This window comes from Thunnus maccoyii, chromosome 11 (assembly GCF_910596095.1).
Source record: "Thunnus maccoyii chromosome 11, fThuMac1.1, whole genome shotgun sequence".
NCBI lineage: Eukaryota > Metazoa > Chordata > Actinopteri > Scombriformes > Scombridae > Thunnus > Thunnus maccoyii.
This window is the reverse complement of record NC_056543.1, coordinates 26,313,258-26,338,465: the sequence shown is the minus strand read 5'-3', so window position 1 is coordinate 26,338,465 and position 25,208 is coordinate 26,313,258. Positions and strand designations below refer to the sequence as shown.

Sequence of the window (25,208 nt, the reverse complement as noted above, 5' to 3'; positions counted from 1 at the left end):
TCTGAGGCCACATCCCAAACTACTCTCATTATCTTCCTGTTGTCTTTCCATCTCTCCACCACCACCAGCATCCAGGACCTTATTTAAGGCCTGCTCACTATTTTTAACTCTCAATAAATCCAAAATGTTGACACTACATGACGTGATGACTGACCACACGGTCATACTGCAGCATGAACTGAATGAACTACTGCGCTCAGAAAATATCCTTACACGTAAGTAAGCCTGAACTCTCCTTTGCCCTAAATAAATAAACTGTATTCTCATGTCAGTCTGGTTAAACGATTTGTTTTATATATGCTCCCAGAAGAAGCACATTAGTGTCATTTATGTTTGCCAAATCAGTGCTTGATGCATTCTATGTGGTTAAGATCTCCTCTCGGGTTTTAAATAAATCTGGTGAAAGTAAATGCAAATAAACTTAGCAAACATAATAAAGCTGTATGGGCAAACTAAACCCCTTTCCTCTCAGGGAACATTTAGTTCACACCAAAATAGGACAAAGTAAAGCTGATCCCTTTCGCACGTCAAGCCTTAGTGTGGAAATATGCTTCTAATATGCTTTTGTTCGGTGGGTTTGGAGTTGTTGCAACTGACGCCCATCACAGAAGAACACACCGTGATGAGGATCCTCCTGCAGCTCAACACTGTTGACCTAACCCTGAGAGCTCCCAAAGCTCCCCAGACATTATTCATATCACTCTCCTCTCCTTATTTGGCCAAACAAACCACGAGACTTTAATTTGCTGCGCATCGTGTAGCACGGCAAGTTCAGACAAATGTGCACACATGCCATAGAAAACACACACATTCATATTAGTGCATGTCTCTCTCTCTCTCTGTCACACACACACACACCCACACACACACACACACACACACACACACACACACACACACACACACACACACACACATACACACACAGAACTGTTCTCACATACATATTCAGATATACTGGATATAAAACCACAAAATGCTGTGTTGATATTTTGATAGATGGCCTTGAAAGTAAGTACACCCAGATGGATTTGTGGAAATTCTCGTCCCTGAAGAAAACACGTTTACCCTAAAGTCTAACCAACGATTATTTTCCTTTTGAGCGGGCTCACATTCAAGGCTGCCAATCTGTAAATATGTCCCAAGGGCAGCTATGGCACATTTACATGGTTCATTTAATCTTTTTCATTTCAGAAGGGCTGCCAGAATGATTTGATTGACTTTCTTTTGGCATTAAAAGGTAGGACCACGGAGGCTAACGTCCTGTCTCAATCACAGATTGGCAGAGTAGATCTGTTCATCTAAAGTACGAAGTTATCAGGCTGAAAAAATGAGGATGTCATTGGTGATGAGCCACCTTGCACGTTCGAGAAGGACTAAGCCAGGCATGAACAAAGGGGGATGTGAACCTGGGATCCTTGGTGTGCTAAATATAGCTTATTAAAAGGAAGATTTTATGTCTCACTGATCCAAAAGTTGATTTCTGCTGCAAAAAGACACTGTTAATTTTAGTTTATTGCGGACTTGATCCTCTTGCACAAGGGATAAGTCAAAAAATGCTTCACAAAATAGAAAAAAAATAGAGAGAAAGCTGCAGATCATCACCAAACTTTGTCAAAGAAATAGTGTTTGTGCTGCAAAGAACTTTTTTTATAGAACATTTTTATAAATTCACATGGATCTTCTTAAAATCTTATTTCATCCGTTGTTAAAGTTCAAAATAAACACCCCAGACAGGTCGCAATAACAAACACTTTTTTCTTGCATTTCCCTAGTGCCTAGTTTTTTGTTTTTCTCTGTTTCCACCATTTCCTTTATACTATTACAATACAACAGGTAGTTCACTCTAACATGCTCTTATAACATCTCTGGCAGATCAACAACTCTTATATATCACACAGTTAAAAACATGCTTTTCAACTGCTTTATGTTGAACATGTCTGACCATAAAAAAAGGTTTTATGTGACCTCATCATTTATGCTGCAAACAGAGAGCTCAGCTGAATGTATAATGATAAATCCGTCATGTCTGAACGGGTATGGAGCGCTGTGGCTGTAATGTACAGTCCCTGTCTCTCAATCTCTCATCAATCATCAAGATTTATGGTGCTACGGTTGTGTGCTAATCTGTTCAAAGGAGAAACCCCAACACTAATGACTAGTGTGTCAATCATTGTTCCTTTTTTCCATCTATCCTCTTCAGTGTGGTCTCACCACTAATACAGACACTGAGTGGGAAGAAAGACAGGTCAGAGTCTTCTTTTGTCATCAGCTGGCTGAGTAGATTCCACTACAGCTGGTACAACAGACTGATGAGTCATTGCAGGCACACACACACACACACACACACCCTGACAAAGAGCAGAAGCAGGGCCACAGTGGTCATTGTGGCGCCAGGTGACAGTCCAGTCTCAGACAGACTACGTGAACATTAAAGTCTGGTTCCTACGGTGCCAAACGTCCAGCCGGGCTGTTAGTCACGTCATCACAAATACAGAAGAGAAGCAAAGTGGAGGTGATAATGACGAGCAAGGAGAGGCGAGAGAAAAAGGAAAATATAATGCATGTGAAGATGACAGAGATGCCAGGAGGAGGAAGAAATGTGTCATTATCATAAAAATCATATGCATATATAGACTAATCCACTGGCTGATTTCTGTGACACCACCATGACTGCGGAGGCAGAGTCAAGCACATTAGCACTGACAGTGAACACATGGGCGTATGGTTGATCCAGCCAGCCCCCCTCTGATTTATAATTCTATCATTTATGAATGTGGTGAGTTGTTTTTTTACTTCTTATTCATGAAGATTTTTTACATTATAAGGAAAGCAAGCAAAAAGCAAACAAGAAACAAAATACAAAAAAGCAAACAAATTTGAGGTCATGGGATGATCAGTAAATCTAGGCAAATTCGTCTAATTTAAAATAAAATGTTGCACATGATACATATAATAATTATGAAGGATCTGTCTCATTGGCTAAATAAACACACCATTTGAGTACAGTAGGTCATCTGTTCTTGAAGATGTAGGTATTTAACAATATTGACACTGAAGTCAGCAGTAGGACAGTTTTTCTGAAGCCAGTATTTTGTAATGGCCTTTTTACTTGCTGCCAGCAAGACCTTTAGGAAGTAGGTATCATCTTTACTCAGCCTGTCAGGGAAATGTCCAAGACAGAGGGATGTGAATGTTGGACTGATACTAAAACCAGGGTTTTTGAGATGACTGTTGCTACTTCCTTCCAGAAGGTCTGAATAGAGGGACAAGACCAGAAAACATGAGCATGATCAACCATGATTTCTCCACCTTCCCTCCAGCAGCATAGCTGAGTGCCAGTTTGTTTAGACTTCTGTTTGGGAGTGATAATAAAGCAGAAGTCTCTCCAGGTCCGGGAGTTGGTGGAGGATGACGGTGTTTCCCAGGCGTTCAGCCACGTGTCTTCTGTTGTTTCAATGTCCAGTTCTTTTTCCCATCATTGTTTCACATAGTCTGTAGTGCCCTTATTCAGAGAAGTGATGCTATGGTATAACTCACTTATAAGACATTTATTAGTTCCTGAGTTATAAGCATTAATAAATATATGAATAACAGTTGGTGGCTTTCTTGGATTAGAGCCTTTTATCTGTTTACAGAAATAATCACAAAGCTGTGAATACTCGTAAAAGTCCAACCCATATGTCTGACATAGATTATCAAAACTCCCATTTTTTTGACAATCTTACATATGGAAGTGATACCAGAATAGACCCATTGGGCCTCATTCACTAATATGTGTATTGAAATGTTCTTACTTTGCACATAAATAAGTGTGCATTACTGTCAGAGTCATGACACATGTACACCAGCCAATTAAATTCTTACCACCAGAATCATTCTAAATTGACAGGCGCGTGCCCGCTATCGGTAATTATCATACTACCACACCCCGTTTCTCTATATAAGGAAATCTCTGTTGGAGCGGTGCAGCAGTGGAGAGAGCTGTCACTCACTGCAAAGAGGACCGTGATGGCAAAAATGTAGTAAAACTTTAGTGCTACTGAAATGCAAACAATAGTCTCAGAAGTAGAAGCTATAAAAGGTGGATTTGGCTGTAAACATTTCATTGGTACAACCGTTTGGAGCCTGTGTATACAGCCTGCACACGTGTTGCACCACTACCACGCAGTATGTCCGTAACAAAATAAAAAGTTGGTATATGTGTAGATCTGCGGAACTGCACCAGGTGTGCATTGTGTTTCGTCTCTGTCCACAACAGGCCATGATGTAGTGAAAGCAGAGCGTCCCTCCCTGTACCTCTACTAGACTGTCAGGCTTTGAGGATACTGAACAGGCTGCTGGTTAAACAGCTGCAGGTATCACTCTGATGCTGTCCAATATAGAAATACCGATGTATAAGCTATTGTCATCTAAAAGTGAAAACAGGACAATTTTAATATATTAATAATTTCATTACATTTATGACGATGGTTTATGGATAACAAAGTCTTAACTATTAATTTTATAATTAGCAAATATAATAATAGTGTGTTACTGGCAATTTCACACTTTTAAATGTTGTAGCTATATTTAGGCATAATAATTGTGATTCTAATATACTGTTTACATTAAATAAATATTGACTATACCTTTTTTTTAAGACTGTGGGATGTTTATGATTTGTGTGTATGCATGATCTAAGGCAGCTCTAAATTTGGTCGACGAGTAAGAACAAATTCAGGTAAGAATATATTGATGAATCCTGGATTTGTGCTTAAAACTTTTGTACGCATGGTTTAAGGAGAATTTTCAACCTTGGTCACTTTTTATCCCAAATGAATCGTGAAATATGCTTATTCCATTCTCTAAATTGTTTATTAGGGATTTCTACTGGAAGTGATAAGAAAAGATAAAATAATCTGGGAAGAATGTACATTTTAACTGATCTGATTCTGCTGTCGAAGTCGAGAGGGAGCAAGCCCCACCCACTGACCCATATGTTTCCAGCATTTTCAGGCCTGAACCTGGGTGTATGACTGTGACCAGTACATCATCTGTGTATAAACTTACTTTATCCTCCTACAGCTATACCCTTTAATTCTGTCTCCTGTTGTATTGCTTGGGCCAGAGGTTCAATGAATAAACTGAAGAAACTGGGGCTAGCAGGGCAGCCCCACCTGCAGCCGCATCGCAGAGTTATGGAGTTAGAAAGGCTACCATTAACCTTTATTCTTGCAGTAAGAGAAGAGTAAAGTGTCTGGATACAATGTATTAAATCTTCACTACAGCAGAATCTGTTCATTACGAGATAAAGAAATTCCAACCCAACTGAGTCAAAAGCTATTTCAGCATCCAAACTGAGAACAACAGAGCTAACTTTTTCCTTATTAATCTGCTCAATAATCCGTGAGGCTTTCCTTATATTGTCTTGAGTTTGTCTGTTTTTATGAATCCTGTTTGGTCATCTGTGTTTAAGACACTGATAGGTCCATATCCTTTTCAGTCCGTCCTGTCCTTTCCTTCCTTGGGGATAACTGATATACAGGCCTTCCTCCAGGAGTTTGGGGGGGGAGGGGGGCTTATTTTAAAATGTAATTAAAACAGGTCTCCAGTAAAGGGAGCAGACATTCTCTCATGGATGTGTACCATTCTGGGGGGGAACCCATCAGTACCAGGTGACTTGTTAGTGTTCAGGTCTGAAATAGCTTTACCTATTTCCTCCATTGTTATTGGTGAGAAAAGTTTATCATTAATTTCTTTACCAAATCAGTAATTCAACACTTGTGTGTCTATTAACCTGGTCTGACTGGGAATATAAAGATCTGTAGTGTGTTTCAAATGCTTTTTGTACACCATCCAGGCTGCTCGTAGTCTCTGCTTGATGTTTTCTGAGCCTCCAAACAAGCAATTTCAACTCTGGGGCCTGACTCATAATATCTTTGCTCCATAAGCCTTATGTTTTCCTCAAGTCCCTCACTTAGTATTTTATCTATTTCCTGCTTGACATTTCTAATTTGGTGTATAATAGAGGAGTCTTTATTAACAATGTGAGCTTGTTCTAGATCTCTCAATTTTCCCTGCAGTCTTGACAGTTTTGGGGCTTTTATCTTTTACAACACAGCCGTGCCGGGCTGGCTATGATCTTTCCCCTGAGAACAAAACAAAAGTGTATCCTGGGTCTGATCCATGAACGGACCACCATGCATCAGTCTTTAAGTACCTTATTTATACATTTTTCAGTAGGATTCCTTCTTCTTTTCCTATTGGTTGTATCTAATAAAGGGTCAAAAAGCATATTTAAGTCTCCAATCAAATCAAATACCTCTCTAAAACAAGACATATGACTCCCAGGGGAAGCGTAAACATTACTGTAATCATGTCAGCTCTTTTTAATCTTTTTTCCCATTTATCAGAACAAATCTGCCCTCTTCATCGTTTATTTCAGATATGAATTCAAACCGAATTGAATTTGAGATCAATATAGCAACTCCCCTTTTATTACTATATTTATATGATGAGAAAAACATATTCCTAAAGCCCATTTTTGTTAAAGTTTTTTGTGTTCAGCACCAGAGAGATGTGTTTCCTGCCAAAACACTATATTTATCATGTCCTTTTCTTATTTTAGCCATCATTTTGTTTCCTTTGATCAGATTATTTAGCCCATTTAATTCAATGAGAGTATGTTATAATGTTGGTAATGCATTCATTTTACGTGGTTATTTATTCTTAAAACACTAGTGTGAAATTTAAAGCAATAGCATGAACATACAGTACCACTCAAGCCGAGCTCTACGGATGTAAAAGTGCTGTGTGAACTCCAGCCAGCATTACTTGTTAGTTTACAATTACTGTATAACTCAACAAACTTGCAATCCATGATTTGTTGCATTGTAATCAGAGGAAATACAGTATTTCATGTAAATTTAGAACACATTAAAATGTAAAATTGAAATTTCAGCGAGTGTATACAGGAAGCAGCATTTTAAACAGAACGTGAGAACTGAATGGAGATGAATTAAAGAGAAACATATAACAACATTGTGTTATGATATAAAAAACGTTTATATGATATCATGAGTGAAGCTATTATTTAGACTGTTTTCTGGCAACTTAATTGATAACGACATGCATCAGCTGTGATTCAGCTCAGCAAGTAACAACGACTGAGTGGTCACACTGTACGTTCTCGTTGTGATCATTTATCAGAGCAGCACGTACTCAGGTCATAAAAAATAAAACGGCGTGGTGACAATGCAAATCACACACACCAGCTGAAACAGATTATTGTGGTTTTGTAAATGGTCTGTTTTTCGCTTTGATTTTAGTCCTGCACAGCTTGGATGTTTTGTGAGTGAAGGAGACACAAATACATATTGCATATACAGTACGTCCAGCACTGCGGAAGGGAGGAGGTTGCAAGATTACCACCACTCACCACTTATAAGTCCATGAACAGTGTTTGGTCTTCTGTTATAAAAAACTTTAAGAGCTGTCAATCAATAAGCCAATCAAATCAACACACATCAGTCCAACTGTTCCTGGTTGGCTGGCTGACAAAGCCTTACACCAAAAGACCCCCAAAACATAAGACAAAAAAGACAAAAAACTATGGTAAGCAAGGTTTCACTTACTTCTGTAAATATACTCACACCACTCTCCTCTAATGTCTCACACTGGATCTAACAAAAATGTAGCAATGGGTCATTTAAAAGAGCTTAGATGGTGAATATATTGGAGACAAGGAGACCGTCTAAAGTCCAGGCGGGAGTATAAAAAAGTCTACACCAACTGCTATGACCACAGCCTGCAGCTTAGAGCTGATACATGTATGCTGACGTCAGTTGCCAAAGTATGAATCTGAGGGTGTGTCCACCACAGCCTATATCTAAAAGGCTAAAAGGAAATGACTAAACATTTCGATGATTGATATTACACTGAATCAGAGGAACTTAACGAGCATCTGATAACGTCACAGCATGTGTTTGTGTGAGTGCAGAAAGTAGTTGTGTCAGAGTCTGAGCATGAGACAGAGACAGAACAACAGGATAAAAGCAGATGAATCACACTGGAGGAGGGAACTGTGGCGCAGACACACCTGCTCAGGATTGTATTTGGAAAGGACTCCTTCACCGTGAAACTCCTCCAGCACATCCTTTAGCTTCTTTGTAGAGTCTGAGGAGGAAAGAGAGAAAAACAGAATTTTCTTATTGCATTTACCGCAATGTATTTGCCTTGATACACTTGGCTCACTTATGAAAACCTTGCAACATACTCAGCAGAGCATTTTTAAGTGAAGGGGCCCCATCAGACTCTATGTACACCTGGTGTATTTTGTGGTTTTTTTAGTCTCGTCTCTCAGTTGAAACGTTCCTTCGCACACAATCCTTCCTCAAAAGTGAGCGAGCATGGTGCATTTTATTAGCAAATGGCCTAATAAATACTCATCTGTTCTACGAAGGACTACATCAGTTGAGCTGAGCCTGTGAGTCACCCTGTTAATTAAAAGGAAAAGGGGAACATGGTGTCTTTCTCACTTTTAGATGCTAATCCCATATCCATATGCACGCATAGACCTCTCCACACACACAAACACACACACGTCACAAAGCCTCGGTGCAGAGCACTAACTGTAATGACCTCCTCCCACGATCACCTGTCAAACAAATTACAGGGGACAAATGTACACAAGTGCATGGGCAGATCACCACACCGACGCCATTATACACACACACACTTATGCACACACACGCTCAAGACCAATCATGTTAGCTCTTATAATCAACTACGGATGACACCTCACTTCATTATTTTTAGTGCTCAGCAGCTTTGCAGGCTGTAATGCTTTCCTAGTCCTGCCGTGCATTAGATGTTCACACAATGACACAGGGAGACAGAGAGAGAGAGTTTAGGATCTTAGGTAAGATGAGAGAAATATGATTAGAGAACATCCGGTGTGCAGAAAAGTGCAGTCTACTCTCCTGCATTAACTGTATGCACAATGTGATTAGTGAGGTGCATCCATCAAATGCACACAAGTGACCAGCATTTGCAACTTAATGTACTCAGACAGTATAAGAACATGCAAAGAGGTTTTCAATTGTTTATAGGGCAAATAATGATTATTTTCACTGTCAGTGCAGATTACTATATTAATTAATGTAATAAATTAAATAGTGCAAAGTGTCCATCATACAACACACCGACTAACAGTCCTCCCAAAGATATTTCATTATTTTTTATAAAACACAGTATCTCGTACTTGGGAATGTTGAACCAGAAAATATTTACTACAAATTGATTAATCAACTAATTATTTCAGCTCTAACTGATTACATTACGGCTGCAAAAAGTGATTATTTTCTTTATTGATTAATCTGCTCATTATTTTCTCAATTCATTCATTTGTTTTGTCAGCAAAATGTAAGAAAAAAGTGAAAATTTCAAGAGCCAAGGCAACATCTTGAAATTGTTTGTTTTGTCAGACCAACAGTCCATAAAGCCATTCAGTTTATGATCACAGAACACAAAGAAAAGCAGCAAATCCTGATATGTGAGGGCCTAAAACCAGCAGCATATTTGCATGAAAAATTACTCAAACAATTACACAATTACCAAAATGGCTACAATCTATGAATCGACTGATCTATTTGATTATATGGCTTTATAACAGTATTACTCCCTCACATAGCCGTATCTCTAGACGAAACACTGCCAGTGTCCTTCATTGAGTCCTTGATTGATTGGCTAGTGATACACAAGCCTTCCTGTCTCTCCTCCTCTTACCATCAGTAAAAATGAGACCTTCCCATCCTGCAGGGGCCTTTCCAGTGTGCACATTTGTCATGTTTTGATTACAGTCCTTCTCGAGTGCTACCTGGCTCATAAACCAAAAATCAGAGTCGACCACAGTGTCAGCAACACGAATGTGCATTGAATGAGCATTAGCCTAGATTATTTTTCTGTCCTGTGCAGGGTCTCGTCCTGGGTTGCTTTCACAAGTTCATTTAATTTACAAAGCCACATTCTTTACTAAAACACACATAAATGATGGGTCAATTCTAAAATAACTTTTAAGAGTGAGTTAAATGTATAATGCTGTGACATGATAAAGAACAAGAAAGCTTCTTCCGCTGTTCAAAAGCGAAGGAAACTTACTTAACGACACACCTGGTGGCTAGACTTCAGCTGCCCAGTGAGTGGCGGTGGGGGTGAAGTTAGGTCTGCCTGTTGTTTTGTGTGGTTTAAAATACCAGGATTCTTTTTTTATATATCTGGTTTCACTTGTTAATGAACCCCTATAAATATAACACAATAAATTTAGCTTGTGTGACTCCAACAAGGGGGGTAACCAACTTGAAAAGCAGTTGACTGAGAACACTGCATGAATGCATTTAACCTCAGTATTTGCGGTTAGTCAAGGTCACAGACGTTATGGAAAAAATTTACCTGTTATTCAGCAGCTGGTTGCCTTCTCCTCTATATATGGAGTACTACTGTAAATTCACAGATTGGGCCTTAGTAGATAGAAGATGTACGTAAATATTCTAGGAGTATACAGGATTAGCTAGTTGCACTGTGTGAAATTTGGGGTAAAAAGCATTGGGTTTCTTTTAAGTCAGGGATGCACGATATTATCGGCATGTCATCGGTATCGGCCGATAAAAGCTTTAAAATGAAATATCAGCATCGGCCATTTCTGCCGATTATGAGAGGCCGATTTGTTGCCCTCTCCTCCGCCCCCTGACTGTGCTTCCCTTCACGGACTGTTTCACCCTGACGAACCCGGTGCTTCCTCCACAGGCTCCACTTCACTCATGCTGCCCGTCAGACCCGCTGCTTCTTCCCACTTTAACCTGAATAACAAACCGTGGCTCGGTGCCCCGGGAAGAGGCAGCGGGTCTGACGGGCAGCATGAGTGAAGTGTGGACAGTATGGTAAAATCTCTTATGGTATATCTTTATATCTCATATGCTGTATATTGTCTCTTAGACAGGAGTGCTGGTGCTGTCTTTGTCGACCTACTGTAGGAATAAATCTTACTTAAGAATTCCAACCAGTAGGAGATGCTGCACCCTTCAACAATTGAAATCAGAAGCCCTAACCCACCACAGCATCTGTCCATCTATAACTACTTTAAAACTGGAGTGCGGGACGTTGTCCTCCCTTCTGGCAGTGAGAGTAATTACAAAAATACCATCGACATGTGCTTACGTCATAGGCTCTGCCTTAGCCTACTCAATCACTACTGTTGCGGCTGTAAAACGGTGTATAAATTGTTTCGAGCGTCTCACAACCCCCACAAAATGATTCATTTCAATCAGAATAGTAGTCAATGCGGCCAATGTGGGATGTCAAACCAAACACCAGATACAAAAACTCTGTATACTGTGATATACAGAGATATTTATCTGGCAGTGATAGTCTTAATCAGTATCATGTGAACTCATTTGTCAAGGCCTTGAATGTAACTGACATTCATTTATATGTAAAGTTCCACACTGCAGGTTTAAAACAGTTATGTCAGAGCCATTTAGTAACTTTAAAGTAGCCCACTTGCATTTTATATATTTTTACAGTGTTATCAAAGGTACGCTATTCATCGTAGACATAAAAAAATAAAAAAACATTTTGTAATATCTTCTTAAAGTGAAATTATATGTTGATAAATACTGTATTTAAAAATGAACTCCTGCAATATCTTTATGGGGTCAGGGCAGTGACAGTTAAATTTTGGCACTGAAATTAAAACCTGAACTGAAAAAGGAAACATTGGCATTGAAACACTTGTATTGGAAGAAGTTATATTGGCACTAAAAAAAGTTCCACTGAAAAATAAAACAAGGACATTAAAAAAATTGCAATTATACAATCTTATTTTATTTTGATATTTTATGCGTTATGATGTGTTTTTCAATGTCAACCTTCATTTTTTTTCTTCATTTCTGTCTTTTTTCAGCAACAACTTTTTTTTACACTCTCAGTTTTTTTTTTCAGTGTCAACTTTCTGCTGAGACTGCATTACCCAGTATGCCTTGCAGTCTGATGATCCCCAAGGGCAACGGCAGAGATTTTAAACCAGGCTATAAACTGTAATTTTGTCATTTTCGCTCTAGGACTGTTAATATGTCACATTATTAAGTTTTAATATTTTAAAGTCTTTTGAGAAAGTATCTATATAAATTCCCTAAATGTGGTCATTTTATCCAAATAACGCTTATTCCTAAATCTGCTGCAACATTTTTGGAGATATGAGGAGCCGCTGGTCGGGTGAGAACAGCCAGCACTCTCACAGCAGCAGCCCGAGTCCTGTGTCGTCATGGTGGGGAGAACATGATCTGATGAACTGATCTGTGCAGCTCTTTGGTGATTTACTGCTGGCTCTAATGTCTCCGTAGCATTTAGATATATGATTTAATTCCTTTTGTAAGATAAATGTTGGTCTCACAGATGAAATGTAACAATTGAAGCTGCCACATTAGTTTGTCTAAATATAAAGTGAAGCTTCATGTTTTTATTGGACTGAACAACAGTGCTGCCTCTGGGGCTCTATTTGTACTACAGATCTCACCACATTTCAATAAATGTAAATATATTAAAATGAACAGATCAGTCTATATTAAATTTCGTTTCATTACATTAAGCTACATAATAGTGGGGTTTTTTTATAGCTGAAATTCAGACTGAATAACATAATTTACTGCATCTCTCTGTCAATGGGGTTATTTTTTGTGAGAAAAAAAGTGTTAGAGCTGTGAGTTGAGATTATTTTGTTACAGTACAGTCAGGTAGGTGAGGACTTGGCAAGTTCAACTCAGGAGTACAAACTTCTGAGGACGGGAGGAGGTCGCTTAATAAAATAAAATGATATTCAATATAGATTGATCTGTTCATTTTAATACATTTATATTATTGAAATATGGTGATAGCTGTACATATAGAGCTCCAGAGGCAGTGCTGTTGTTCTGTCCAGTAAAAACATGAAGCTTCACTTTACATTCATAGAAACTAATGTGGGATTGTTAGATTTCATCTGTGAGACCAACATTTATCTTCCAAAAGGAATTCTATCATATATCAAAATGCTGCAGAGTCATTAGAGCAGCAGTAAATCACCAAAGAGCTGCACAGATCAGTTCATCAGATCATGTTACCCCCAGGATGACGACGCAGGAGTTGGGCTGCTGCTATGAGATGACCAGCTGGTCTCACCCAGCCAGCGGCTCCGAAACGTCAGAGCAGATTTACAAACAGGCGTTAAACTGACCACATATTGGGAATCTACATGGTTACTTTTTCACCTGAAAAAATATTAAAACTTAATAAAGTGACATATTAGTCCCAGAGCAAAAATTACTACAGTGTGGCTCAAAATCTCCACCATAGATGAGAGCAGGACATTCCGGTACGTTGCCCTTGCATCATGCCCCAGCCCCTTTTTGGGTGAAAACAGTCCCTCTGATTTGACTTGCGGTAAATGCAGAGGTCTTTGCCAATTTAATAGCATAAAATAAGAGAACCGTATTGCTTTTTAGCTATTAGGAGCCCAAATCCTATGGCCAGTCAGGCAAACAATTATGTTATGTTGTTGCTGATCAACAATCGGCGTTGTTATATAGAAAAAATAAAGAAATATGGGTTGATGAGTGTCATTGCTAACTACTAAGCTAAAGTAACCAGCAGATCTAAATAACCTGTCAAACTATGGGATTAGCAAGACAGTCGCTAATAGAAGCCCTCGGATCGGGTATCGTCGGACCACAAAGCATACTGGGTATGTATTTAACTGTCACTGTTCTAGCCCCATATATCTCATATATAATCTTTATTATGATGGTGTATGTTGTCCTGCACTACTGCCCTGGGTGTAACATACACACAGATCCAAAAACAAATTGATACAGTGTGTTCCCAAATCAGTTTTTCTTTCTTCTTAGTGCAACTAAGTCTAATTCCTGCTGTTCAGTCTGAGAACAGAATATCTTGACCATCCTCCACATCAGCACTGCAGATCTTTGTTACTGGCACCAAAGAACTGGCAATCAAATCAAGGGGCACACTTATATAAGGATTTCACAACAGCCAGCGAGGTAGGAAAAGACGAAGAGAAAGCGATTTATCTTATTGTCTTTTGAATTTTAGGAACTGATAGAGTTGACAGGTTAACCACAAAAGAATTGCGAAGAGAGGGAAAAGAGAGTTTTGTAGCAATAAATAGAAGCAGCATCCCTTCACAAGCTATTAGAAATCATGTCTGAAGATAACATTTTTCCTCATACATAAAATTAAGCCACATACATGCATACATACATGTGTGTGCCCATGCATACACACACACACACACACACACACACACACACACACACACACACACACACACACATACACACACACAAGTTTAAGTCCACAAAGTCAAGATGAACCATCTACTCTATCAGAACTTGGAGATTCAAACCTTTCAGTCAGTGATTCTATCACATTTAGCTGTTCTGGTTTAACTTCATACGAGTCTATGAAAGAATGATTCATGCATGATTGTGTAATTCCTCAACAGAATGGCTTGTGTTAGAGAGTATTGGATGGACAGAATCCAGGAGCAGGTGGATAGATGCTCTTTTGACTAACAAATGTGGTTGTTTGCCTCGAGGTCATCCTGCTTTCAGGCTTTATGTTAAAAAAAAAGGAAGAGTCACGTCACACCAATCATCCAGGCTCAAGTCCTTGTTTGTTTGTCTAGTGTTTGCTTTTGTAACTAAACCTCCAATCAGTTTTTTAAAAGTGTTTTTAAAAAAGCCATTATCAGATAAATAACAAAGAAAATGGGAAATTATCACTAATACTGTGGAACAAATAGATTATTTTTACACACAAAGAGCTGAAAACTTAACATAGCAAGTAAAAGAAAACGATAAGTAAAATAATTTGTAACTGACTGATTTTAGGTCATTGAAAATACTTTTTAAAGATTTTTTTAAAATTGGACTCAATATATTTATATATATTTATGTATTCATATACAAATTCAGTTAGCTTGTTAGGGATATTTGTGGCTACTTTAAACCCATTTGATGCTCTTTTGACATGAGTTGTGTGAAACCTTTGACACACTACAGCATCAATACCACATGATTTGTTTGGTTTTTTTGCAAATAAAGCTTTTGAACAGATGCACACGTACACAGAGGCACACAGAAACACATCATCCGTATCTTCCACACATACAAAAGAACAAAAACAAATCTAGATTCAGGCACGTGGGTACTCACACTCGCTGTACTGCTGCAGCTGGGTAAACTCAGCTGGGCTCAAACATACCCAGCTCCCGTCTCCCATACTGCCTGAGGCCAGGGGCGAGGCTGTGTGTCTGAGAATGAGTCGGTCCACAAGTGCCACTAGGGGGACTGATGGTTATCCTTGGGTCAAGTTGTGTAACAAGACTGAGGCAAGAGGTTTTGGGACATCATCTCTGCCCCTCTACAAAAAGCACCTTACGAGCATGTGGGAGGTGAAAGAATGAAATAAGTGAAGCCACACGAGTAGAGGTTGAGGCTGGAAACTGGGGAGATGATAAATGTTGAGTTCAGAGGGGTTTAGCTGAAAGGTGTAGTTGAACTGAGGCTGGAGGTCGCTGCTTCCACGTCCTGAATATTGCTGAGGGGCTCCAGGTATTGAATTTGTCATATATATATTATGTATATGTATTTGTATTTTGTCATAAATGACAAAATACAAAAACAAAAGGATACAAAAATAAATAGATTTTAGTCTACTATGATATGGTTGAATGTGGTTCAGCTCCCAGCCGGCCTGTGGCAGTGAAGATAATGTCAAGTCTGATTTATGTCCACAAAGGCGACTGTCTGTCACAGTAACTAACTACTCCTCATGACTCGGAGATGGCACACGGCGTCTCAGCAGGTCTGCAGCAGAAAATACCCTCTCTGACCTGTAGAGAGAGAGAGAGAGAGAGAGAGAGAGAGAGAGAGAGAGAGAGAGAGAGAGAGAGAGAGAGAGAGAGAGAGAGAGAGAGAGAGGCGAACACAAGAATAAGGTAGAGGAGGGAAGAGAGAAACATAAATTGAGGTGATCATCAGCATTGTCTGGCCTGTTTATAAAATATAAAATGTATGAATAGCTGTATAGTCGAAAAGGAAAAATCAGTAAAGTCTCAAAGTCATTTAATAGACCGACAGGGTAGGGAGGGGAGGTTTACGGAGGAAGAGGAAGGAGGGAGAGCGGCTACAAGGATGACAGCAAAGTACGAACAAAAGGAGATTTATAGCAGAAAGTGAGGTGAAGAGTGTTGAAGCATCTGAACACTGAGGATCAGGGAAAACGGCTAACTGAGGGAAATGCTGGTTCTTCCTCTTTTTTCTTTCTCAGATAGCATACTAAAGTGGGCCACTTGAAGCAAAGATGCGGCACTGCTGGCCTTCTTCTGGCCCAGACAAAATGGATGTGAGCCTGAAACGGCCCTCATGTAAAATAGCAAATATGGCCCAAATATCCCAAATCAAATGTGGGCCTTTTTTGGTAAAGATACAGTGTTCTCAGGTATGTGTATTCTGGATGTGGACCAGTTCTGGTTTATCTGGTTTGTTCTTGGTTGATATACGGCTTGCTTGTGGCCCAGATCTGGGAAACAAGAGTGGACCGCCCAAGTGCCATCATTCAACACGCTATGTGGGCCAACGAAAGTGCTGCAAGTGTCAGGTGTGGCCCGGATCTGGCCTGCAGCAATTTTGCTATCTGGGTTATGTCTAAACACATTTCACTCCTACAGCTGATAGAGACTTGAAACTGAAACTACAGATAAAACTGGAATGAACAACACAGAGGGCATCCTCACCAAAACAACATCTTAATTCAGGGAACATGTGCTTTTTGTCCAGAACATCTCACTTCTCATGTAAAGGATATTTTCCACTATCATTTTTCCACTGAAGCTGCTCCTCAGTGGTAAAAATCTACACTTTATTATAAGAAATATCAGTTATTCTTGTAGAACAGGTGAAGCAGCTGAGATGTCTAAGAATTCCGTCCAACAAGTCCTCATGACAAAACAGTTCATTTATCATTGTACTAAATGTTACTGCTCTACTGTGTCAGGTTGAGCAAGACTGCAGGCAAACTTGAGTGCACAGATCAGGAATGTTGAGAAAAGACAAATGAGAAAATCTGAGTTTAGAGGTTATTATTGTGCCCTTATGTGGATAATTTCAAACACACAATAGAGTTTTGTTTGCTCAAATTCAATTATTCTTAATAATCATATTTTTTTGACAAAATAAATGATGTGCTTGCAAAAAAGAAAACTTTTTCTGTGCTCAAAATGTCCCATTTGACCCACCGTCCATTTTGCCCTCAAAAATGAGACACACATATAATACCATTAATTTCATGGCAGTAGGTATTTTCCACAGCAGATATTTAGGCATGTCTGGCACAGGTGTAACTAATCACATTATTATCAATTGCTGGACTTGAGTTTGCTGCAGTATGTCAGTTCCAGAGCCCTGGTTATGGTATGCCGGTTCACTGGGATGGCTTACTGAGACATTTAAGTGAAACAGGGCTATCATTGATGTTGTAAGTTGCACCTGTGCTTTTCTGATAAATGTTATGCTTCATAAAGACACTTTATACATTCAATCAGCTGCTGACTGATTGACTGCCAACAGGCTTTGATGGAAAGGTATAAAAATAAAATTGGGTCATATAGTGTGTTGCCTCCAGTAAGAATTCATACTTGCACATTTTGTGTAAATTGGAGATGAGAGGACTTTTGACTGATGCCCAAGTACACATAGTTCCAAGAGAAGAGATGAAAGCATGGGTGACTAAGTCAAATTCACCAAGGGAATAACAAAAATGTATTTTTAGAAATGGTCCTCCACTGAAAGAAGTGAGGTTGAACGTTTTTTTACTCTTCAAAGCATAAATCAACATAAAATATTACGATTCTGAGCTACTGCTTTACATATGAGCCACTTCACTGGAGTGAGGTGGGATAACATGAACTATTTGGATTTATTCAGTTATAAAGATTACACTTTTGGGTATAATGTTTGGGTCTATGGATCATTGGCAATAGATAACAGGTATGTTTGATTAATAATCTGTCAAATGAAGGTTTTTTGAGGTAATATGATGTTTGCTTCTAAGGAGAAATTATTACGTTGATATTAAATTAATTGTAATATTGAAATTAAATACAATATAATTCTGTATAACACTCAGCTTTTAAAGAATAATTTGGTGTTTATTTTTCTTATTGTAAACAAATCTAATGAGAAGACCAAAACCAACAATTTTTTGGGCTGTCTCTGAATACTCTCTGACTTCCCTGTCCCGTTTGTTGCTGTTCTGCCAACATCAGCTGGTTTCAACTGAACATTATGTTGCCAGTAGAAAACCCTGCTGTCACAGTTCTGTTGCAGTTTAACTTGACATTGTTACATCCACTGTTTTGTCAGATCTGTGACAAAAAAAATATTCTCTAAATGTCCTTATTGGACCATTATCTCTACATGCTCCATTTGTTATTTTGTGACTGTAAATGTGTTATCTATGTTATTTCTAACCAAGATGTGAGGCTATTTGTTTTGAGTACAACGGTTGGGGTGTCTGTTTAACATGTTTTTTTGTTTTTTTTTAATGTATTGGTAAAAATTAGTTATTAAAATAAAGGTCTTTGGAAAAATATCAGAAATATCAGGCTCAGTGTGACCTATGATAGAACGTCACATTATTGCTTTATGAAAGATTGGATTTGCTGTATCAAAATAAGGACTCCAGGCACCAAGTGCATGGCAGAGTGGTATATAATCAAAATAATTTAACACTAGGGGGCACAATCATGAAATCAAAGAATTTAAAATATAAATTTCTCCCTTTTGGTTTCAGATTTTTTCTCGGAGAACGCATGACAATTTATTTACAGAGCAGATTTGTAGCAGACAAGAAAAAGGCAATTTAATTTCAATTGGACTTTAAATGACTGTTGCGCTAACTGTTATGTATCTTACTTTTTTACTTTTATTCTATGTATATCTTTACTTTAAGTGCTGTCTTGCACTTCCATGGAAGTAGCTGTTACTCCCTAATTCTTTCACTTGTGATGTTCCTGATATTAAGGAACAATAAAAATAATTTTACAGTGAGGCTTATGAATCCAGTTTTCTTGTTACTACATGTATTAAATATTTTGTGAGTAAATAAAATTAATATTTGTGTGTAAATGTATTTTACAATACATCTGTTTTATTTTTTGTTTATTGGAGTCAGTTCTGTTTATTTTGACTTCATTTTCTTCAGTTTTATTTTTTTAAATGTGACATTATGACATCATCTAACGACATCTTCTGACTTTCCAATGAAAATAGTTGCCAACACTGGTTGGAGGGTATATGCCAAAGAGTAGAGGAAAAAGAGGGGAGAGTGGCTTGCTGCTGATAGTGAAGAACTTGTTGAGACTGTGATGGACAATGAATGATAACTCATCCCTGAAGCACTTTGGTTTAGTTTCTGTCATAGCCTTTAGCCATAAGGGTTAGTGGTGATTAATTCCCCTATGGGCCTGACAACAACAGTAGTATGTGCCATGACAGTTGACAATAAGAACTAGAAATACCACTTCGCGGTTGTATGCCTCCACCAACCAGTCAAGTTGCAGTTTGCATCCATGTCTGTCCAGACTCATATAGTATTTGTAGTGAAAACTTTGGTGGAATTTAATAAAATCACTACAGTTTCAAGGTGGACACCCAAGATTAGTGTCAGCAATTCAGTATCCGACCAAATGATAAATGGTCACAATCTCCCCCTCTGTTCCTGTATGGTGTTGAATAATGGCCAGAAAAGTGTTTTTGTAGAACATTATGATGTCACAGTGAAGTTGACCTTTGACCTTTTGGATAAAAAATGTCATCACTTCATCATTTTATCCTATTGTGTTAAACTTTGTCACAATTAGCATATGAATTCTTGAGTTATGGCCAAAACCGTGTCTTGTGAGGTCACAGTGTCCTTGATCTTTGACCTTTGACCACCAAATTCTAATCAGTTCATCCTTGAGTCTGAGTGGACATTTGTGTCAGATGTAATGAAATTCCCTACAGACGTTCCTGAGATATCCTGTTCATGAGAATGGGACCGACGTGAGGTCACAGTGACCTTTGACCTTTGACCACCAAAATCCAATCAATTCATCCTTGAGTCCAAGTGGACATTTGTGCCAAATCTGAAGAAAATTCCTCCTGAGATATCACATTCACAAGAATGGGATGGAGGGATGGACAACCCGAAAACATAATGCCTCCGGCCACAGATATCGCTGGTGCAGAGGCATAAAAATACAGAATATCTCCACCTTTTCATCAGCCACTTATAAAAGTGAAGCTGTGTTCTTACTTTACCACTTAATATGCCTCCAGTTCCCTCTGTCAGCTGCTTTCTTCACTTCTGGACTACATGGAAGACAGCCCGTGGCATACTCACAGGCTGCACATATTTAGTAATGTTACTAACACAGGGAAAGGAACAAAGGGAATATCTATATGTATTTACCATGAGAGCGTGACAGAGAAACAGAGAGAGAAGCACGTGCCAATCAAGCGTACGGGGCCTCCCCTCTGTGCAGAGAGGGATTCTGTTTTGCTCACAAGGTTGCCCGGCAACTATGACGTCACTGCAGTGCACACAAAGAGAGGCACCATGACAGAGATAGACAGGGGGAGATACAGGAAGAGAGAGATCACCACAGCTACTATGGATAGATGTAACTACGTGATAAGCATACATTGTGTGCATATTTCCTCACTACGTGTTTGTCTTGAAGATGCTTTTAACACAAACCACATACATGTAGGACTGTATTTTATTGACTGTGCTCCTGATAAACCTTTGCCTGTTAAACCACAGAAAAACAGTTCCATTTCTCAAAGCAATAGTTTAATAATATATTTAATAGGCTTATTCGCTTTCTGGTGGAGAGTTAAATAAGAAGATTGTAGCTGGTTAGCTTATCTTCGCATAAAGACTGGAAACAGGGGGAAACAGCTAGTTTCTGAGCTCCATCTGAAAATAAAATCTGTAACCATAATCTCTAAACACATTACATCTTGTATGTTTAAACTGGACAATATAACTAAGTATGTAAGAACAACAGTTCACTAGTATGGGGAGGAGGGGGTTGCAACGAATGAAGTCTCCAGTTAAGTTACCGCCCTCGGCCAAGGAATCGAGACTTCTTCGAATCTGCTGCTTGAGTGCTGTGGTTTTAACAAGCGTCACTGACACACAGAGCCTCTCTGTGTTACGAAAAGAAAAGAGACAGAGGAATAGAAAAGGGTTATTTACACCTCCGAAGCACATTACGTTCATTACAGCACGCATTCATTCTGTGTGCCTGAAAAAGCAGTGGCTAATTAGTGAATTGGATGTAGGAAGACATTGTTCCAAAGAAAGGGAGTCAGGTATTGGCACAACACCGAAATAATGAACAAGGTCACCTTTGAATGTATATACGCATATGTGTGTTAGTGCATATTGGCATATGTGACTGGTGTCACACTTTTATGATCATTATAACTATCATCATTATACTAATGATAACATCTGTTGGGGACTTGACAAAGATCCTACTTGGATCGAAACATTGTCTGTTTGATTACATTTTGGAGGAGGATGAGGAGGAAAGCACAGTGAAGGATCTGTCAGCTACTCCTACCGTACAAATATGTGATTTAAATGGTTTACAGGTTGTTATGTGATTTATAGTGCTAAAAGATTTTTCTACCAAAATATTAGAGCTGTCCAATGCAACCCAATGATGTATTTTTAATCTTTCCAACTGTGTTTAATTTATCATTGGGTGAATTATGCTGTGACAGTTCCATAAAACAAGTATGTAATTGTCACATACTTGCATGATATATTTTCTACTGTAATTGGACCTACCCAACAGGAATAAAACAAACGAGTCCTCCTAACTAAAGGACAAAATATTTTGCATGTTGCCACTGTCCCAAATGACCTTTCAATCAATGCTGAGCCATGTGTGAGCCCTTTGAGCATGAACTAACATTGAAATACTTAGAGTCTGGGCTAGTTATTAGTAATTAATATTAGTTAGTATATATTTTAATTTTTTGGTATTTTTGATATCACCAGGACACTATCATGTGTGAGTAGCTTCCAAGTGCACTTAACCCGTTTTTATAAATAATTAACGTGACCATTTTCTGATGAGCCACCTCTATGATTAAGATTTGGTTATGTTTAGGCCCAAAAAGCTTTGGGAAACACTGGGTTCAAATGAAATGGACTGAATCTTTACTAGAAACAACTTAGTTATCCAAACTATCTACATACCAACCTTCTCCCCAAGAGGTTTTGTAGCGGTGAACCCACTTCTGCCTTTGCTGCTAACAAAAATAAATTTCAACATCCTTGTCAGGCCAATGTAAACATAGCTTGTTCTCAGTAAAAAAAAAAAAAAAAAGAAAAAAATGCAGATGAGAAATATGTAAGCATCACTCAATCCCTATCATTTAACCTAAGGTAGAAGGAAGCTGAAGATTTTCACTACAGTTTATTGTCATTACTATTCCATCCAATCCAACGCACAGCTCCAGTCTGCTGCTGTTGCGTCTGCACATTCACCACCAAGATTTATTCCAAGGCACAAAGCACGTGGAGAGCGCAGCACTGCCAAATTAGGATACTGATAATGATACACTTATATAGATAAACAGAAACAGGAGCCTGGCATAATTATGTTCACAGAGGAAGAGTTGGAGAGGAGTCTGACGGAGGAAAAAAAGCAGAGGGCTGATGGAGAGTCAGTCCAGTCATCAGAATTGGAAGAGTCTACCTTAAAGTTGGCAGTGCACTTTTGCTGGAGGAAAAATGCCATACAGGATGCTTCTAACTGACATTCCCCCATCAAGTGTTAAGCAGGATGCTGTGGGCTAGGCAGGCCTTCTCTACAGGAAGAGTGTGCAGAAGCTCTGATAGTAGCAGCGAAGCTCTCAACACACTTGTTCACCAGCAAAGCGCTTTCACTGTCAGTGCATACGTGCCTGCTGCAGGAAACCATAGGACTGTGTGACCATATGATTAAATGGATTCTGACAGAAGCCTTTCTGTGTCAAACAGTCATTTACAGCACAGAGATAATCTTCATGATGCAAGCACTTGCTATATATAGATACCCCACTATAACTGGGTCCGTAGCTTACACAGCAACTCCAGAAACCTTAAATTCAAGCCCCAATTCACACCTGTGTTGAGTGGTAAAACTGTATTGACACCATTTTGATTGTGTGTTTATTTCAAACATGTAACAAATAAAAAAATATAAAAACAAAACAAGAATAAGGAATAAAATGAACAGTAAACGTACAGCAAACTCTCATTAAACAAAGTCTCATAAACATAAACAAACAAGATAAATAAATATTCTATGTCCAAAAAAGAGTAGGAAGAAGTATACACCTATATGATCTCCATAACTCAAACAATTAACTCCATATTGATCATATATACAACTCACAAACAACTACCCCAATGATGTCATATGCAACACAAATATCCACCCAGTGTCAATCAGATATAACTTAGAAAATGACCTCAATGTTCATCCTACCAACCCTTCCTCATCACTACACCTCTTAAAAATTATTTTTTTGTACATCTTCTTGAATTGATCTATTTTTGGACTTTGTTTAAATTTCCCCCGCAAATTGACATACACATCCTCTTCAGAGTGGAATGAACACAATGTTTTTTTAAGTTAAACTTTCCTCTTAAATTATAACGCCCCTCTATGTCTAAGAGCATTTTTTGCATGTTACCTGGAAATAAATTGCTTCTTGCTTTATACATTATTTGTACAGTCTTAAATTCTACCAGTCCATGAATTTCAAAGCATGTGAAAAACAGCATGTTGGTATGTTCACGATGTTCTACATTGTTAACTATCCTTATGGCTCTTTTTTGTCAGTTGCGTAGAGTGTAAGTTGTTTTTGTACGTGTTAGTCCACACCTCTACACAGTAATTCAGACACAATAAAACAAGTGAACAACACAGAGTGTACAATGCTTTATGATCCTGAATGTGTCTTGTTTCTTCCAGAACTGCAACACTCCTTGCCAGCTTTGCTCGCACATATTTTATATGAGGTTTCCAGCAGATTTTGTGGTCTAATATCACACACAGAAATTTATTTCATATACTCTTTCTATGTTAACATTGTCTATCATCACTTGTACGTGAGTGTTTGTTTTACAATTTCCAAACAGCATAATCTTTGCTTTGTTCAAATTTAATGATATTTTGTTATGTCAAACCACATTAAATATTAGTGTCATCTGCAAATAAAACAATAACAGTATTTTTGATACATGCATATATCATTTATGTACAAAATGAACAATTGCAGGTCTAATATTGACCCCTGAAGGACTCCGCAAGTAATAGCCATGCATGTTGATTTATGCTCACCTATCTTTAAAAATGTTGACTGTTTCTTAAAAAGCCTCTCAACCATTTCAGCACAATCCCTCTGATACCATACCTTTACAACTTGTCAAGTAATATATCGTGATCTATGGCATTAAAAGTTTTTTTTAGATCTATAAATTCTCCATACTTTTTTTTATCTATACAATAAGTAATTTCTTCTATTAATTCAATTGGCGCCAAAGATGTTGATCTGTTTGTTTTGAATCCACATTGACTGTCAGTCAGGAAATTGTGCCTCTCCATGAAATTTTCTAACCTTTCAATAAAGAGTTTTTCAAGTATCTTTGGGAATTGTGAAAGTAAAGACCTGTAATTTGACCAGCCTGTAATTTGTAAAGTGTTGTCTATCTCCAGCTTTATATAATGGGATAACTTTTGAAATTTTCATTTCGTTTTGAAGGACAAGTTACAAATGTGAGTTCATGGTTTTGCAGTACCATCAATGATGTTCTTGACTATTGTCATATCAGTTTCAGTAGTTATTCAGTCAGTAAGTCAGTAGAACTTTTATTCTTACACTTGCTAACAGTATCAATGATTTCCTTTTCTTCTACAGCTCTCAGAAACATTGAAGGTGGATTTCTCTCCCCATAATCATTAACAGCCCTCTTTCTGTTGTTTCTTGGTAATTGATTTCTTCTGCTAATTTTGGTCCAACACTTATTGACACCACAAAATTTATTGACACTATCAACCA

The 25,208-nt window shown here is 38.3% G+C and overlaps 1 protein-coding gene across 2 annotated transcripts in view; it reads right to left on the bottom strand.

The window, feature by feature from the left end:
• LOC121907318 (diacylglycerol kinase beta) overlaps positions 1-25,208 on the bottom strand; it is a 121,916-nt gene that overhangs the window by 82,331 nt on the left and 14,377 nt on the right. The window contains exons 3-4 of one of the 2 annotated variants that reach the window (XM_042426801.1): positions 15,249-15,928; positions 8,081-8,157 (exon numbers count right to left, since the gene is read on the bottom strand). In XM_042426801.1, the coding sequence (XP_042282735.1) occupies positions 8,081-8,157; positions 15,249-15,315 (144 nt within the window). In that variant the 5' untranslated portion in view covers positions 15,316-15,928. Of the gene's footprint in view, positions 1-8,080; positions 8,158-15,248; positions 15,929-25,208 lie in introns of those variants that run through there. The other variant, XM_042426802.1, reaches the window with a different exon arrangement.